Genomic DNA, 19,721 nt, shown 5'->3' with positions numbered 1-19,721 from the left:
TTGTTCACACCTATGGAAAGGTTAACCAGAACTGTTGATTGAGGCACAAATAAATCTAATCGTCAGTCTGACTCTTTGTTTTCTTCTTCTCTTCCAGGACTTGGAATGAAAGATCATGATCCGTCCAAATTGGAGCCGCCCAGCAGCCCCAGCAGGGCGGAGCTGTACCAGCAGCAGGTTCTTTCAGAGCGCGCTCGGGTTCAGGGCCGCAGATCATCTCTCTTCCTGTCTGTGGAGGGAGCCGGGTCAGAAAACCAGGTGCCTCCCCTCCTGACTCAGAGCCATTCAATGGATGACCTCGGCGAGCTTCCTCCTCCAGCCCCAGTCCTGTCGCCCTCACCGACGCCTCACACCTTCCTCCACCCACTGACGGGGAAACCTCTAGGTCAGTCTGAGAGTGTAATCTTATGCGATCCCTCTTGTTTGTTCTTGAATCTAGCTGCAGGTTCTGAATTCATTATATAAGTCAATTCTTGGAGGGACTAAAGCATCAACCGTCTCCAAATCAACCAAGGTTGATGAAAACAAATCTACTTTGTAAGTAGTACAGGTGAGTAAGATTGGAATCAGGAATATCTAATGATGGTATCAGATGTTTTTGACATCAACATTTGATTTCAGGCAGTTGCTTGAGGACATCAGATTGCAGCATAGCAATGGAAGTAAATACAATGATTACATCTGATTAGGCCAAGTCAAAGTATGTGGAAACAAATAAGAAACCCACTGTTCAGGTACTCTAGGACAGAGCCTTGAGGTACTCCACAGAACAGGACATTGGACTGAGCCCCTAGATAAAAGAGAACAGGGCCTGGGCCGGTGCCTTGAGGTACTCCACAAAACTGAAGGGGATCCAGGACAGAGCCTTGAGGTACTCCACAAAATAGACAAGGACAGATACTCCACAAAATAGGAAGGGACCTGGGACAGAGTCTTGAGGGACAGTCAGTAGTAAACTGTTTGTTAGGGCGGTGATAGTGAGCATCCATCTGTAACGTTCTCTTCTCTCCTCAGACCCCTCATCTCCACTCGCCCTGGCTCTTGCTGCACGAGAACGAGCGCTCACCGCTCGCACGCCGAGTCCAGAGCCTCGACTAAAACACGCATCTGCCTCTACCACACCCATCCCCACCCCAGCTGCCAGCCCAGAGGGGAGACACAAGCGCACCCCTATCACCACCCCGCATAGCAGCCCTGAACCCCGATCCAAACGCACCACTCCTCAGACGAGCCCCGAGCAGCGAACCAAGCGCCCCACTCCCCAGACAAGTCCTGAGCTGAGGCATAAACGCATAACCCCACCTTTGTTCCCTGACGGACAGGTGGAGCGTCCGGAAACGGAGGGAGGAGTGACTTCCCCTGCAGGCCCCTCCCCCGAGCGCTGGAGACCCACCCCTTTGCCATCGCTGGCCAATGAGAGTCACTCGGCTCTGATTGACAGGCGCAGGAGCCTCACAGTGGGCAGCTCAGAGGAGGAGGGTGGGGCTTACACCGTTACACTCCCACCAGCGTTGTTGTCATCCAGTGATGAGGAGACAAGGGAGGAGCTCCGCAGAATTGGTCTGGTAGCACCACCCCCTGCCTTTGCCAGTACTCCCGCCCCGCCTCCCCCATCCTCCCTCACCTTGTTGCCACGGCGAGGTGGGGAAGGAGGGGGAGGAGAGGGTGGTCCTGACTCCCTGGGTAGACGAGGAGATGAAGAGGAAGGAGGCGACGAACGGCTCCACGACAGCTCCTCCTCCCCGAGCTCACTCCCTCCTTCGATCACCTTGGCTTCCCCTCCTGCTCCATCTTCCCCTTCCTCCCCTCCTGCTGCTCACCCATCCCCATCCTCCCCCGCCACCTCCCCAATTGCTCTCAAGCCACGCCTTCGTTCGCCTATCGGTCGGGGCCGCTCTGCGCTCCGGGACCCGCTGCTGAAGCAATCATCGGACAGTGAGCTACTCCCATCTGCTGCATCCTCCTCCTCCCCCTCGTCCCCACTCTGTTCCTCCCCCACCAGCGGCGGCAGCCGACAGCCACGCTATCTGTTCCAGAGGAGGTCCAAGCTGTGGGGCGGCGGGGACGACCGCGGGGACGAGCGGCGGGGCCTCAGCCCGGAGGAAGGAGGAGGCCGTCCAGCAGCTCTGGGAGGTCAGGGTTCAGGGTCAGCCGTGGATCTGACCAGTCGGTCAGCATCGGCGCTGGAGCTGAGCGGTAGGACGGGGTCTGGACTGGATCTCGCTAATCGGCTACAGCTGCTCAACAAAGACAGTCACTCCCTCGGGGAGGAGCCGAGTCCCCTTGATCCGGGCCGGCGATCACCAGTAGGAGGTGCCAGGTACATCGCACTACCTTATATACTGTGAATACTGCTGACGTGATAGTACTGTGAGTATGTGTGTGCGCACACGTGTTGTAACCAAATGTGTTGTTTGTGTTGTTCCAGATGTTTGGACAGTGGAGAGAGTAAATCGTAGGTTTTTATCTCTGGTAAACATTTCTCGTTATCGCTAAGAGATGACTTTCATTGGCTAACAGCGAACTAACAAGCTTTGCAGACGACTAACTACTAAATATCTGAACTTACTACCCCATCCGTCTCCTGGATAAAACCATAGAATGGACCATCTGCTAAACGCCTCACCTGAAAAGTGTCCAATCATACCTTTGCGACCATAACGAGGCCTGTCGAGCTTTGTATTTCTCAACACGTGGTTTGCATGGCGGCATCGTTACGAGCGATACTTACAAATCAGAAAGATTTTAGGAGCGTTCCTTGTCCACGTAAGAGTCGTTCAGGTCACCTGAGCTCCAGGTGACCTCCTGGGAATAGATGACCATCGTCAACACCAGAACTCAGGTGACCCTGACAACAACAACGAGCGCTAACGAAGCCATGATGATCTGTAACCTTTGTTGTAGTATTATTGTCATGAACTTATTTCAGTCATGAGTTATGTGTCTTGCCTAAACAGCAACAGCAGCAACAGTAACTAAGGGGAGCGGGCTTAATGAATCCATGTAGGTGCATCACCTGATACCTGTTGTAAGTGACTTGTTTAATGTGTTGCAGGTTGTTCTCTAGTCTTGGTGAACTTCACACAATCTCCCAGCGAGGATATGGTGCCAGCTACACCGTCCGACCAGGAAGCCGCTACCCCGTCACCCGCCGGAGCCCCTCACCCTCTCCCTCCCCATCTGATAGGTCAATAGGGCTCGCCTCCTCCTGCTCTGAAAGGCCGGATCTGAGCTCAGGCCGCGGTCTTACCATCCTGAAGTCGTCCAGTCTCAGTCTCCCGTCAGAACCAAAGGAGGTTCGGTTTGTGATGCGAAGTGCCAGCGCACGAACCAGGTCTCGTTCACCCTCACCTTCCCCCCACGCCTCTCCCTGCCCCTCCCCGGTCCTCAGTGGGCCCCTGTTGGCCCTTCGGCCATGGAGGCAGCGGCCCCTCAACCTGTGGAATAAATATGACGTGGGTGACTGGCTGGAGAGCGTGGGCCTGGCCGAACACCGCCAGCGCTTCCAGGAGCACGAGATCGAAGGCTCCCATCTCCCCGCACTCACCAAAGACGACTACGTGGAGCTGGGCGTCACCAGACTGGGACACCGAATCAACATCGAGAGGGCACTCAGACAGCTAATGGATGGTTCCACTTGACCCCTCACCTCCGACCAATAACCTCTAGGCATCCTGAACTGTGACCTCATAACCCCTGACCTCTGGTCAGACACTAGGCCATCTCTTAGACTAGGATATCTTAGCAGTGACTGAATCTTTAGACCTTTTTACCAACGTGGAGCCCAGTTCTCTGAGTGATCTCTGTGACATTTTGGCTTTCCAGCTCTTTGATCGACCCAGAAGGACTGTCAGCGCCAAGATCCGTGTCCAGCGTTTAGCTCCAGTGTCATTTTAGATCACCAACATTTAGTTTGACCCGTCGTCTAGTGCCTAGTGTTCACGCCAACGTCAGGCAAAGCTGTGACGTCGATTTTTTGAGGTTTCTGGGAAGAATGGGTGGGCGATGATTTCGATGTACAAATTTACAGAAACGTTCGGCGAGGCGGCACTTTTGACACCTGGAGTGAAAAACCTGATCAGATGTTTGTGCTGGAGTTGGAGACCTAACTCGTAAAGCCCAGCAGGCACGGCGCTCTTTTGGTTTCTGAAGCCCGCCTGACTTTAACCTGCCGAGATTTAGACATCGTTCCTTGGGTTTATGTGCCTCTACCACAAGGCGACGTAGTTAAACTGATTCAGGTCGCATCCGTGCATGGTGAAATTTAGGCGTAACTGCTCCGATACCTCAATAACATCCAAAGTTAGATCTAGTGTTCCAACTCTTGACCTCTAGATTAAGTCTAAGTAAACGAATTCAACTTTATTTAACACAAAGATTTTCATTTTTACTATCAAAGACGACAAAGAAACGATAATTACTTCGGAAGCTGCACATGGTGAATTAATATTGGACTGATCCAGTAGCTGATTCATTAGATAGCGTCCAAACTCCAAACAAATGTATTTTCTGCACACAAATATCACATAAATGAATATAATACAAGCTGACTACACCTGGACACAGAGCTTTACAGGTGTTATTGGATATCGATCAAAGAGCCGATCAGCCAAAGTGATTACAAATGTAACGAGACGGGTCGTTTTCCTCGTGCCATTCTGCTTCCCCAGACGAGTTTAGCTGGACGATTTAGCGAGCTGCTGGGAGTCTCCACCGTAACAACGGGAGATCAGCTGAGGAGTTTTTTTTTTTCTGTCCTTCCACAGAAAAGTTCTTTTTAAATATCACTCATGAAGAATTTGTGTTTATTTTGAGTTCATATCTTAATACCGATCATTTAGAGTTTATGAATAACAAGTAATAATAATGTGGTGGTGATGACTTACAGAGTTTATAATAGTTTGGAAAATGATTTTGAGTTCCTTATGATTTGACAATGAGTTGAATTTCAAGGTCGTTTCGGTGATGTGTTGAAATTCATAATGATTTGTCAATGAGTGACTTTGTGCTGATGTGCTGTGTGTTTCAGGGAGAGCTGCAGCAGAGCTCCAACTGTAAACCTCTCTGGTTTCTAACCTGCTTATCGAGGGCTTACTGTACATGGTGCTATCTGTTTAAAGCCATCTGTACAGAAAATAACCTTCCTCCTTCCCCTCTTACACCTTCCTTACACTGACACCTGAATCTCTTCGGTTTAACCCCAATTAAAATCAATCAAAGTCAAACCATGGTAACTCGCAAAGGAACAGGCCATATATGGAGTTTCCTCCCTGCCATATTTGGGATTTCTTTCCCTGCCATATGTGGAGTTTCCTCCCCGCCATAAAGAGTTAAATTTGAGTTTATGGTGCGCTCGAAAAAGTTTTTGAGTTGAGATGCGGTCACACTGAAATCCGTCCCCCGTTCATTTCAATGGCGAAGGGTGTTAACGCTAACACTTAATTAACATTTGACATCACTACACAGTGAAATACAAGTATCAAAAGAAGGGGTGCTGCTTTCAGCAAGTCCAAGAACAATTCGTGAACAAAGAGTTGTCGTAGTTTCATTCTTTTTCAAGTTGTCCACGATGACCTGGACGACTGATGACAGACAACAGTCAGTAAATAAGTTAATGACAAAGCAGGGTGGACGATGCAGACACGATTCTTCTTACTACAACGTGATTGAAACATTTCGTTCCTCACGTCTTCATGTGCGACACAGTTAAAGGTAGCGCTGTAGTCAAGACCAACGAAACCAAGACTAGACCGAGACTTTGAAGGGTTGAGACCAAGTCAAGACCAAGACCGGACAGGGTGTAACATACTGAGGTAGCTCATATTCACAAAAACTAAGTCTGAGTCTCGGGTTGTTAAATACTGACTGCGTCCTGAGTTACAGCTACTGCTACCTGATGCACTTTACGTCCACGTGACACTGCTGTTGCCGAGTTTCCACCACATTATGAAAGTCCGGTCTGACCGCATCGTCAACACCGTTATAAACTCTTGAAACTGTCCTCCGGTAGTTCAGGGGTGTGTTTAGCCTAGCTTAGCACAAAGACTGAAAGCAGGTGGAAACTGCTAGCCTAGCTTTATGAAAAACACCTGTTTGATTTTTACATGTTGTGTCTTGTTTGCCAGCAAGCTTAAGTAGATTAACCACGAGGACAACTGCTGCTAAAACCACCACGTCTCATTTCACTTCACCGTCGTTCTACATGTGCACGATAAACAAGATACAACATGTAAATGAGACACCTCTGCTGTCAGTCAAAGGTGGATCTTCTAGTCATTTTCCGAGGCTAAGTTCATGCTCCCTCTTTTCTCACAGTAAATTTATACTAATCGATCTACCCGACGTTACGATCTCTTCCCCCTGAAGCACAATCGACGTTCCAGTGCCTGTTTCCACAACAACCAATCTCCCAGCGTCTGTACCCGAACACGAGCCGAGCCACAATCATCGATCCTGAAGTTTGTACGAGCTCACGGGGAAAAGTACGGAGAGGTGTAGAGTGTATAGTCTATGTACAGCACATTACAGTAGACTATATAGTCTGTATAATATATATTATGGTAGAATAATGTAGCTATAGTGTAATATATAAAGTATAGTAGACAATAAAGTTATAGAGTAATATTTTGGTAGACTACAGTCTATAAAGTTTTTATCCATGTGTGATGTTCAGCCTCTGTGAACAGCTACAAGCTCTGTTAGCTCTGTTAGTTACGTTAGCTCTGTTAGCCCTGTTAGCTCTCTTAGTTACGTTAGCTCTGTTAGTTACGTTAGCTCTGTTAGCCCTGTTAGCTCTCTTAGTTACATTAGCTCTGTTAGCTCTCTCAGTTACGTTAGCTCTGTTAGCTCTCTTAGTTACTGTTAGCTCTGTTAGTTATGTTAGCTCTGTTAGCTCTCTTAGTTACGTTAGCTCTCTTAGCTCTGTTAGCTCTTTTAGTTACGTTAGCTCTCTTAGTTACGTTAGCTCTCTTAGTTACGTTAGCTCTTTAAGTTCCATTAGCTCTTTTAGTTACATTAGCTCTGTTACCTCTTTTAGTTAAGTTAGCTCTGTTAGCTCTTTTAGTTCTGTTAGCTCTTTTAGTTACGTTAGCTCTTTTAGCTCTGTTAGCTCTTTTAGTTACGTTAGCTCTCTTAGCTCTGTTAGCTCTTTTAGTTACGTTAGCTCTCTTATAGTTACGTTAGCTCTCTTAGTTACGTTAGCTCTCTTAGTTACGTTAGCTCTTCAAGTTCCATTAGCTCTTTTAGTTACGTTACCTCTGTTAGCTCTTTTAGTTCTGTTAGCTCTCTTAGTTACGTTAGCTCTGTTAGCTCAGTTAGCTTTTCTACTTCCATTAGCTCTGCTCGTTCCATTAGACCTTTCCTCTTCTTAGCTTCCTCCGTCAGCGTCCTCTTCGCTCTCTTCTCCTCTGCCATTATGTCTATAGAGGCTGCTGAGCCTTTGCTAACGGACAGTGAGCAACACGAGCTAACTTAGCTTTTAAATAAATCGAGCTAATGTCAGATCTTCATATTCTGGCTTTAGCTGGCTAACGTTAACTCGGTTGCTAACACAGACAAATTCCTGTCGAGCTAACGTGATAAAATATCATCGAGTCTCCAAAATCAGTGAAACAGTTGGAAGACGTGGCTGTTTGCACTGAGCGAGTATCACATATATTTATAATTTATATATATATATTATGTCTGTGTAGTATATATTATAAGGGACTATAGTCTACTGTACAGAGTCATCCAGAACGACACGTAGGCCGTCGCTTTCTCTGCAGCGTAACGATAGAAGAAAATAACCAGTGATGAGGAGGTCACTTGACCTCTGACCTCTGACCTCAGGTGAAATCCCTCCGGGAATCCCTCTGTACACTAACATAGACGTGAGGTCATTCACCTGTTGTTGGATTTCTCAGCCAATCAGAAACCAGCAAATCTGCTGCTAAAGCTCTGTGACATGGAGTGAGGCCAGCGATGTTCCTCCACTGGAAGAAAGTAGTTCCTCACTCCATTCGCTGTTTATAGTTCGTCATCGGGCTTCGACCGACGTCAGCGAAGACTCCCGAGATGTGAAGGTCAAAGTTCAGTTCTGTGACCCGAACACGTCGTCCAAACGTTTTTAGTAGCTACGCGATCAGATCACAGAGAACAGCTGAAGCTTTAGATTTAATCTGCTAAAAATAAAAGACGGATCCAATCTGCTTAATGCCAGTGATTACTTTTATGTCTCAACGTGGTTTTTCAGAAAAGAAATGTGACTAATTAACAGCGGTTGAAAGTAACTGAGTACTTCAGCGTAAAGTACAGTACTTTAACAGTTTTCACGTACTTGCACTTCACGTCATGCTAGTTTACTTTACGTAAGTTTTACATGACGTAAACGTTACTTCAGCGTAAAGTAAGCAGATAACTTCAACTTTACGCTAGTGTTCTTTACTACGGAAGCCCTAAAGGGCCATACATACATACATACATTTTATTCCACCTGTTTTCCCGTGGTAACGAGATAATTAATTTGAGATCTGGAGAAAACAAAACGACAGACTAGTGTGTTATCTCGTTATCACGGGGAAACGGGTGCAATAAAATGTACGTATGACCCTTTAGGGCTTCCGTACTTTACATCATGCTGTTTACTTTTCACCAACAGTACATGAAGTACTTCAAACTGGCTCCACCTGAAACTCGTTTGTTCACTTCTTCCACCGCTGCTAATGAAACTAAAGTTTGAGGATGAACGAAGGCCGACGTCACCATGGTAACGCATCAGCTTCCTGCTGATTGGCTGAGAATCCTGGCTTTCTAACCTGCGTGTGAAACCCTCCTCCTGATATTCGCCTGGTTATAATGGTTTTATGGTTCCCCTCCTCCTCCTCCTCCTTTCTAGCTTCCTCTTTTTACAGTATGTTTGTAGTTTCTGGAGTGAGTGGCGTGTGTGTACTTGTAGTTTTTTTCTTCCCTTTTCTAAAAACTAAAGAGCACACAATGACAACCGATGAGCTCTGCAACGCAACAGATTGTAATCTTTATAATAAACTGTCATTTATTACAAAGTTAACGCTCGGCCTTCCTGTGTGGTTCTTTCGCAGTAAGAGTCAACAGGTTTGTCACCTCTCACCTTGTTTGGACGACGAGTTAATGAGTGACGACTTTCACCTCAGCTGAACAGAAAACCTCCAGAGGAAACGACAACTCGACGAGCAGCTTCACGCGTTTAACGGTTTGAAACTGATTGTGTATGAAGTAAGTCATGATCGCTTAGCGTAAAGACTGGAAACAAAATCCACCTGACAACACCTCTATAGTCTGCGGGGACGTCACGGAGACTACGTCCAGGTTTTAGACAGTCTGCGGGGACGTCACGGAGACTACGTCCAGGTTTTAGACAGTCTGCGAGGACGTCACGGAGACTACGTACACGTTTGAGACAGTCTGCGGGGACGTCACGGAGACCACGTCCAGGTTTTAGACAGTCTGCGGGGACGTCACGGAGACTACGTCCAGGTTTTAGACAGTCTGCGAGGACGTCACGGAGACTACGTCCAGGTTTTAGACAGTCTATAGTCTCAGAGACTACGTCCAGGTTTTAGACAGTCTGCGAGGACGTCACGGAGACTACGTCCAGGTTTTAGACAGTCTGCGAGGACGTCACGGAGACTACGTCCAGGTTTTAGACAGTCTGCGGGGACGTCACAGAGACTACGTCCAGGTTTTAGACAGTCTGCAGGGACGTCACCGAGACTACGTCCAGGTTTTAGACAGTCTGCGGGGACATCACAGAGACTACGTCCAGGTTTTAGACAGTCTGCGAGGACGTCACGGAGACTACGTACACGTTTGAGACAGTCTGCGGGGACGTCACGGAGACCACGTCCAGGTTTTAGACAGTCTGCGGGGACGTCACGGAGACTACGTCCAGGTTTTAGACAGTCTGCGAGGACGTCACGGAGACTACGTCCAGGTTTTAGACAGTCTATAGTCTCAGAGACTACGTCCAGGTTTTAGACAGTCTGCGAGGACGTCACGGAGACTACGTCCAGGTTTTAGACAGTCTGCGAGGACGTCACGGAGACTACGTCCAGGTTTTAGACAGTCTGCGGGGACGTCACGGGGACTACGTCCAGGTTTTAGACAGTCTGCGGGGACGTCACGGAGACTACGTCCAGGTTTTAGACATCATCCAACTTCTTTTTTTGATCACATGATCTTTTTGTAGTTTTCTGTGACGCTGTAAAAACGTCTCTTATTCTGCAGAACTTTGAAATGTGAAACAATGAAGAGTTAAAGACTGTGTGTGTGTGTGTGTGTGTGTGTTTGTGTGTGTGTGTGTGTGTGTCACTGATGAAAAGAGACTTTTGGGGCTCTGCACACACTGATGAACTGAGAGAGCTGAAAGCTCATTGGCTGTTAAGCACCTCCTCCTTGCTTCCTGTTCTCTCATTGGCTGACAGACTGTTGACTGTTGCTTTATGAAGAGTTGCAGGTCGATAAAACTTCACAGACGAGAACATCAGACCAGGTAGGAGTGTGTGTGTGTGTGTGAGTGTGTGTGTGTGTGTGTGTGTGTGTTATTACATTATACTATTATATTATATTATACTCTACAGTAGCCGTATGATAAATTTAAGGTGTTTATATCTAACATGTCAGCATTCACCAAATCAACAACATCTAGTCTGTTCTGCCTACTAGTGGTGAGCCGTTATCCTACACGTAGTCTCCGTGACGTCCCCGCAGACTATAGAAATGTAGGACTATGTAAATGTAAAGAATATTGTAGTGACCCAGAACAATGAAGCTACGAAGCAACTGGTTTTGCTGGTTCTGGAACACAGGCCAAAAAACAATAAAAACTGGCTTAGCCTCCTTGTGAATAAAGTCTTTCATGGAATGCCTAAATATATGTTTGATGGTTTCGTAAGCTTATACTGCAAACTTTATTAAAACCAAACATACTTGACTTATTTCATACTTGATTCGCCCGTAATTCTTTACATTTACGCTTTACGCCACATTACGAGCAGAGTTTTCTTTAAGAACAAGTTTATAAAAGTGTGTGTGCACATTGTTAGAAGTTGTTTATGTGGTTTTATTTATGTTTGTTAATTAGTGTTCAAAAGTAACTAAGTACATTTACTCAAGTATAAATTCAGTATAATATTTTTACTGGACGTAGTCTCCGTGACGTCCCCGCAGACTGTCTCAAAGTTGCCTCTGGAGTTCGGTGGAGTAGAAAGTTGCTTGTGTAGAACAGCATCTCCCTCCATAGAAACAGTTGTGTGTCCGTACTGACAGTAGGGACAGGCTGGACGTGGACGGACAAATATCAGCAGATTACTTTGAGACTGAAAACATGAAGACGAAGATCAGACTGATGAATGTTTCAAATAAAGAAAACACCCGACTTCCTGTGAACAAAGAAAAGAAAATTCTTAATGAAGCAACGCTGACTTCCTCCTTCATGACTCAGAACTCTCTCGTGATTTTCTGAAATCAAATAAATGAAATGAACAAAACATGCTGCATGCTGCAGGATGACACACCTGTGACCACACCCACCTGTCAATCAAAGCGTCCACGCTCTTAATCCTGCATAACTTTAAGCCTTAATATAATGTGAACAGGTGAGTTGTATATAAATTCACCCTCAGTACAGTTGTCATGAACGGGGAAATTAGCTACAGAGACCAAAACTGTTTTTTGTACCAGGCTGTAAACATGTTTATTTCTGCTGTGAAGTTGGACATTTGGACATGGGGACTTATGGAGACTGACTCACTTCTGGAGCCAGCCTCAGGTGGACGTTAGAGGAACTGCAGCTTGTGTCTCGTGTGCAGAAATGTTCCTGACTTGTTTTTTTTTTTCAGACATGTCGATCCCTGAGCTGATCAAGAAGAAGAGGGACGGAGGAACGCTGACGGACGACGAGATCAAAACTTTCATCCAGAGTGTGACAAATGAAACAATCCAGGGAAGTCAGACAGGTACGAAGAGACAGACAGACAGACAGACAGACAGGAGACAGACAGACAGGTGACAGACAGAGAGACAGACAGACACACAGACACACAGACAGACAGACAGACAGACAGACAGACAGGAGACAGACAGAGAGACAGACAGAGAGACAGACACACAGACAGACAGACAGACAGACAGGTGATGTTTGATGATGATCTCTGTGTCCAGGCGCCATGCTGATGGCGATCTGGCAGAAGGGAATGATCAACACGGAGATCGAGACCCTGACCAGAGAAATGATGTCGTCAGGGGAAGTGATGTCATGGCCTAACGAGTGGGCGGGGTCTGTGGTTGACAAACACTCAACGGGCGGCGTGGGAGACAAAGTCAGTCTGGTGTTGGCGCCTGCGCTCGCCGCCTGTGGCTGCAAGGTGAACGCACGACGCTAACGTGAAAACCTGCTGAGTCATTCCCTCGATGATGATGTCATGACCTCAGGTGTGTTTGTTTGTCAGGTGCCTATGATCAGTGGGCGGGGCTTGGCTCATACGGGAGGAACTCTGGACAAACTGGAATCAATCCCAGGATTCAACATCCACCAACCAACAGAGCAGGTGCAGCAAAGAGTCTGAACACGTCACCTGACGAGGTTTGAGCCGCCTGACGTCGTCAAGAAAGACGAACGAACAAATACTATATATAGTTAATATAATATATTCTAAGTAATATGATAACTTTAAAAAAGATCGTTTAACTTCAGGCGTGCTTGAACGTCATTAACAGCACGGTCAGTCCGTTAATGACAACTACCACCTGAAATAAAACATTTCATCAAAACGTTTCATATATTTGCTCTCAGAAGATTTTCATAGACTCACGGGGTCCGACTGAGCCTAACAGAGACGATCTGTGGTCCCAGTTTAGGACGTGATGAGTCAGGCGTGACGTTATGGACTGATGTAGATGAAGGGTGGAGGTGCTGACGCCTGAGGCCTTCAGTGACACTTCATTACGTCTGCTCGAGTTTAAACGAGTGAAACAGGAGCAAAGAAAACAGAAATCAAACTCTGAATGAACGAATGTGCTGACTGCAGATCCTGGAGATCCTGGACTCGGTGGGCTGTTGCATTGTGGGTCAGACGGAGATGTTGGTTCCTGCAGATCGGGTCCTGTACGCTCTGCGGGACGCCACCAGCACCGTGGACAGTTTACCGCTGATCACCGGTACTGAAGTGCACAGAGCAGCTGCAGCAGCTCTTACAGATTAAACTTTAATTTTAATATAACTGATTCAAATTAAACGTTTCAGGTTCCATCATCTCAAAGAAAGGCGCCGAGTCGCTGTCTGCTCTGGTTCTGGATGTGAAGTTTGGACGGGCCGCTCTGTATAAAGACCTGCAGAGCGCCAAAGAACTGGCACAGTTATTAGTAAGTATGTTATTAATTAATAAGAAGTTATCATAAGACAGTCTGACCTGCCGTAGATCATCACTCAGTACCTGAACAGGTGAGTTAAATATAATTAAGTCACATTACTCTCATAACAAATTACACAGATGATGATATATGGAGGACGAAAGCTGCCATTATAAATAAAATAAATAAATAAAACAAATGTAGGAATTATCAAATAAACCTTAATTTGAAAATCAATTTAAAAAACATTCCCTCATTAACATATATGTGAAGAAATAAAAACAGAAAATAATAATTTTAGAAATATTAAACTAAATAAATATAAAAAATTGAAATTAGTACATTTTATTTTATATATACTTATTTTTATTTATCCAACTATTATCAAAGAAAATCTGAAAATACTGAGAACCGACTTTTTGCTTCAAAAAATGACGTTACAGATAAAAATATTCTTTAAATCAAACTTTCAGATTCAGCCGGTAGTTTACGAGTTTACTGTCAGGTATCATCAGCCTGTTTCCATGACGATGGCGGTGATGTTATTTCAGGTGAACGTCGGGAGCGCTCTGGGCATGCGCACGGGGGCGGTGCTCAGCCGTATGGACGCTACGATTGGTCGATATGTGGGAAACAGTCTGGAGGTGATCGAATCTCTGGAGACACTGAAGGGGAACGGACCCGACGACCTGATGGAGCTGGTCACAACTCTGGGTAACGACAGTACTCTGTACCCTGAAGTATCCACAAAGATAAATGATGTAACAAGTTATTTATTTATAGGGTTTGATGAACCTGGGAGAGATGAAACGTCACCAGTTGATCGAAGAAAATTTTCTGAACCAAGAACTTGAAGAAAAATAAAAAATAAAGATAATAAAAGTATAATATAATTTTTGAATAAATAAATATAATAATAATAAAATAATAATAATAATATATAATAATAATATAATAATAAAAATAAAATTAATAATAATAAAATATAAATAATAAAAATTAAATATAAAATATAAATAATAAAAATAATAATAAAATAAAAAAATGAATATAAATTGTGATAAAACATATATCCATTTTGAATAAATAATTATATAACTAAGTACGTAATTGTTTTGTTGTATTGTTGTTTCTGCAGGCGGTTTGTTGCTGCTGATGACTGGCTTGGCGTCTGACCAATCAGAGGGCAGAAAAAGATTTTGGATGCTGTGTTGGTGGAGCTGCTTTGTCCAAATTCCAGAGCATGATGGAGGCTCAGGGTGTAACCAATGAGACAGCTCAGTCGCTGTGCTCCGCCCACACAGATTACTTCAACATCCTGAGGCCGGCCGAGCATCGCGTGGAGCTGAAGACAGTTGCAGGCGGTAAGGAAATCAATCAATCAATCAATCAATCAATCAATCAATCAAAATAACTTTTGTTTTGTATATAAAGTCAAATGAATAACTGATTCATATAAGATGTGACGTTAAGGGAGAGAACTGAGCGAACGTCGGTCAGTGATCAGCTGTGATTCAGCCTCTGTGTGTCTCTGCAGGTTCGGTTCTGGACGTCGATGGTTTGGTTCTAGCTGAAGTTCTTCATAAACTGGGGGCCGGTCGATCGAAGGCCGGAGAACCTGTCAATCATAGTGTAGGGGCGGAGCTTCTGGTGTCGCCGGGTCAGGAGGTCAAATTAGGTGAGAGGTCGATGTTGATGATGATGATGACGAGTGACGACACATGACGATGATAATGATGAAGATGACGACGAGATATGATGATGACGATGGACGACGACGATGACATGACGATGACGACGATGATGACGACGACGACGATGGCGACGACGATGACGACAATGACGACGATGTGACGACAATGACGACGATGATGACAGTGACGATGATGACGACAGTGACGAGATGACGACAATGACGACGACGATGATGATGAGCCGATGATGATGACAATGACACGACGATGATGACGACGACAGTGACGACGAGCTGACGACGATGATGATTGACGATGATGATGACGACAATGACGACAATGATGACGACTGACAACGACGATGACAATGACGACGATGATGACGACGACGATGACAAGACAATGATGACGATGATGACGACGATGATGACGATGACGACGGCGATGATGACGACGATGACAATGACGATGATGATGACGACGATGATAATGACGACGACGAGGACGACAGGACGATGATGACGACAGTGACGACGGTGATGAGACGACGACGACGACGACAATGACGACGACGATGACAATGACGATGATGATGACGACGATGATGATGACGATGATGACGATGATGATGATGACACATGATGACGACGACAATGACGATGGACGAGACGATGAACGACGATGACGACGATATGATGACGACGATGAAGAGATGACGACGACGACGACGACGATGATGACAGTGACGATGATGAGGATGACGACAACGATATGATGACGACGACGACGATGACGACGATGAATGATGACAGTGAAGATGATGATGATGACGAGATGACGACGACGATGACGATGATGACGACGATGACGACGACAATGACAACGACGATGACAATGACGACGAGGAGGATGACGACGATGACATGACGATGACGACGATGATGACGACGACGATGACGACGATGAAGGACCGATGACGACGACGATGACGACGATGATGAGACGACGATGACGACGACGATGATGAGGAATGACGACATGATGACGACGATGACGACGACGATGATGACGACGACAATGACGACGATGATGACGATGACGAGACGAATGATGCATGGATGAGACAATGACGACGATGACGATGCTGACGACGATGACAACGACGACGATGATGATGATGACGAGATGACGACGATGAGAGACGATGATGACGATGACAATGACGACGACGATGACAATGACGATGACGACGGATGATGACGACGAAGACGATGGAGAGAAGATGACGACAATGACGACGATGATGACGACAATGACGACGATGATGACAGTGACGATGAATGACGACGTGACATGATGACGATCAATGACGACGAGATGAGGAATGCGATGACGATGACAATGACGACGAACGATGAGACGAGGACAGTGACGAGATGCTGACGACGATGATGATGACGTGATGATGACGAATTACGACATGATGACGACTGACAATCGACGATGACAATGAGACGATGATGACGACGACGATGACAATGACAATGATGACGATGAATGACGACGACTGATGATGAACGATGACGACGGCGATGATGACGACGATGACAATGACGGATGATGATGACGACGATGAGAATGACGACGACGATGACGCAGTGAGACGATGATGAGACACGTGACGACGAGTGATGATGACGACGATCGACACGACATGACGACGACGATGAATGACGATGATGGACGACGATGATGAATGACGATGATGACGATGATGATGATGACAGACAATGATGACACGAAATGACGATGAACGACGACGATGACGAGACGATTGACTACGATGAGAGATGACGACGATGATGATGACACGACGACGACGACGATGATGACAGTGAAGATGGACGATGAAATGAGACGACGACGGATGATGACGACGACGACGATGACGACGATGATGAGACAAGTGACATGATGATGAGGACGAGATGAAGACGACGATGACGATGAGATGACGACGATGACGACGACAATGACGAACGACGATGACAAGGACGACGATGATGACGACTGACGGACGTGACAATGACGATGACGACGATGATGACGACGACGATGACGACGATGATGACGATGACGACGACGATGACGACGATGATGATGACGACGATGACGACGACGACGACTGAGCGACGACGATGAATGACGAACGATGATGACGACGACATGACGACGATGATGACGATGACGAGGACGATGATGATGCGACGATGATGATGACGACGATGACGACGATGACGATGACTGACACGACGATGACAACGACGACGAGTGATGAGGATGACGAGATGACGACGATATGACGAGGAGGACGATGATGAGACGACGACGATGACGACGACGAGATGACGACGATGATGGACGACGATGACGACGACAAGGACAACGACGATGACAATGACGACGATGATGAACGAGACAGAGAACGATGATGATGCCGATGATGATGACAAGACGACGATGAGATGCGACGACGATGACAACGACGACGATGATGATGATGACGAAGTACACGATGATGACGATGAATGACGAGTAGACGACGATGATGATGACGACGATGACAATGACGATGAAATGACGACAGTGACGAGTGACGACAGTGACACGATGATAGGACGACGACGACGACGATGATGACAGTGACGATGAGTGATGATGACGACGACGATGATGATGACGAGAGGATGATGCAAGACAAAAAACGACGATGACAATGACGTGATGATGACGACGATGATGATGACGATAGATGACTGAGATGACAAGACGACGACGATACGAGACGACGATGATGATGACATGACGACGATGATGAATGACGACGACGTGATGACACACATGAACGCCGATGATGACGACGACTGATGAGGAGACGACGACGATTGATGAGACGATAGAGACGACGATGATGACACAATGACGACAACGAATGATGACGACGACGACGATGATATGATGACGATGATGATGATACATGATGACGACGACGACATGACGACGACGACGACGATGATGACGACGATGACGACGACGATGACGATGATGATGAGACGAGAGAGACGACGACGAGGACGACGATAAGACAATGACGACGATGATGACGACGATGAGGAATGACGACGATGATGATGACGATCGACGATGATGACAGACGACGGGACGACTTGACTGACGACGATGACGACGATGCACGACGAAGATGACGACGATGATGATGACGACGATGAGAACGCATGACGAATGAACGACGACGATGATGACGACGATGATGAATGACGACGATGATGATGACGACGACGACGATGATGGATGACGATGATGATGATGACGATGATGATGATGAAATGACGACGACGATGAGATGAAAATGACGATGACGACGATGATGTGATGATGACGAGATGACGACGACGATGACTATGATGAAGACGATGACGACGACAATGACAACGACAATGAAACGACGATGATGATGACGACGATGACAATGACAATGACGACAATGAATACGACGACAATGACGACATGAGGACGACGACGTAGACGATGGACGACGATGATGATGACGACGACGATGACGACGACGACGATGATGACGACGATGACATGACGAGATGACGACGACAATGACGACGACGACGATGACGACGAGAGGATGACGACGATGACGACGACGATGACAATGACGATGATGATGACGACGATGAAGAAAGTGACGAGATGACGACAATGACGATGACGACGCGATGAATGACGACGATGACAATGACGATGATGACGAAATGAAGACGACGATGACAGTGACGACGATGATGATGATGACGACGACGATGACGACGACAATGACGACGATGATGACGCAATGACGACGATGAGATGACGACGATGACGACGACGAGATGACAAGACACAATGATGACGACGCGATGACGACAACATGACGACATGATGATGACGAGAGACGACGAATGACGACGATGACGATCTGACGACGATGAGATGAGACGACGATGATGACGACGATGACGATGATAGATGAGACGATGATAAGACGACGACGATAACGAAGTGACGATAGACGACAGTGAGACGAGAGGATGACGACGACGACGACGATGACGACGATGATACAGTGACGATGATGATGATGACGACGACGATGAGAGAAAACGATGATGACGACGACGAGATGACGACGATGATGACAGATGACAATGACGATGATGATGACGACGATGATGGACGATGATGATGATGACAATGACGACGACGATGACGACGACAATGACGATGACGACGACGACGATGACGACGACGACGATGACGACGACGACGATGACGACGATGACGACGATGGATGATGACGATGACGACGATATGATGACGACGACGATGACGACGATGATGACGATACGACATGACGACTACGATGAACGACGATGATGACATGACGACGACGATGAACGACGATGACGACGATGACGACAGACGACGATGATGAGACGACGATGATGACTGACGAGTGACGACGACGATGATGATGACGACGACGACATGAGACAATGACAACGACTATGATGACGCAAAAAAAAAAAAAAA

General features: G+C 46.4%; 2 protein-coding genes across 12 annotated transcripts in view; both read left to right on the top strand.

The window, feature by feature from the left end:
• shank3b (SH3 and multiple ankyrin repeat domains 3b) overlaps positions 1–5,471 on the top strand; it is a 30,656-nt gene extending 25,185 nt beyond the window's left edge. For 6 of the 9 annotated variants that reach the window (XM_027282488.1, XM_027282491.1, XM_027282484.1 and 3 more), the window contains 4 exons: positions 98–385; positions 1,015–2,320; positions 2,429–2,455; positions 3,056–5,471. In XM_027282488.1, coding sequence (XP_027138289.1) covers positions 98–385; positions 1,015–2,320; positions 2,429–2,455; positions 3,056–3,641 — 2,207 coding nt within the window. In that variant the 3' untranslated portion in view covers positions 3,642–5,471. Of the gene's footprint in view, positions 1–97; positions 386–1,014; positions 2,321–2,428; positions 2,473–3,055 lie in introns of all 9 variants that reach the window. The other 3 variants (XM_027282490.1, XM_027282486.1, XM_027282489.1) reach the window with 2 other exon arrangements.
• tymp (thymidine phosphorylase) overlaps positions 4,807–19,721 on the top strand; it is a 30,228-nt gene continuing 15,313 nt past the window's right edge. Inside the window, exons 1-8 of one of the 3 annotated variants that reach the window (XM_027282503.1) lie at positions 4,807–6,482; positions 9,078–9,208; positions 11,856–11,972; positions 12,178–12,380; positions 12,465–12,563; positions 13,044–13,173; positions 13,259–13,377; positions 13,917–14,079. In XM_027282503.1, the coding sequence (XP_027138304.1) occupies positions 11,858–11,972; positions 12,178–12,380; positions 12,465–12,563; positions 13,044–13,173; positions 13,259–13,377; positions 13,917–14,079 (829 nt within the window). In that variant the 5' untranslated portion in view covers positions 4,807–6,482; positions 9,078–9,208; positions 11,856–11,857. Of the gene's footprint in view, positions 6,483–9,077; positions 9,232–10,355; positions 10,508–11,855; positions 11,973–12,177; positions 12,381–12,464; positions 12,564–13,043; positions 13,174–13,258; positions 13,378–13,916; positions 14,080–19,721 lie in introns of those variants that run through there. The other 2 variants (XM_027282501.1, XM_027282502.1) reach the window with 2 other exon arrangements.

This window comes from Larimichthys crocea, chromosome X, assembly GCF_000972845.2.
Source record: "Larimichthys crocea isolate SSNF chromosome X, L_crocea_2.0, whole genome shotgun sequence".
NCBI classification, from domain to species: Eukaryota; Metazoa; Chordata; class Actinopteri; family Sciaenidae; genus Larimichthys; species Larimichthys crocea.
Note: the sequence above shows the minus strand (reverse complement) of the source record. Positions and strands in the feature narration are given on the sequence as shown.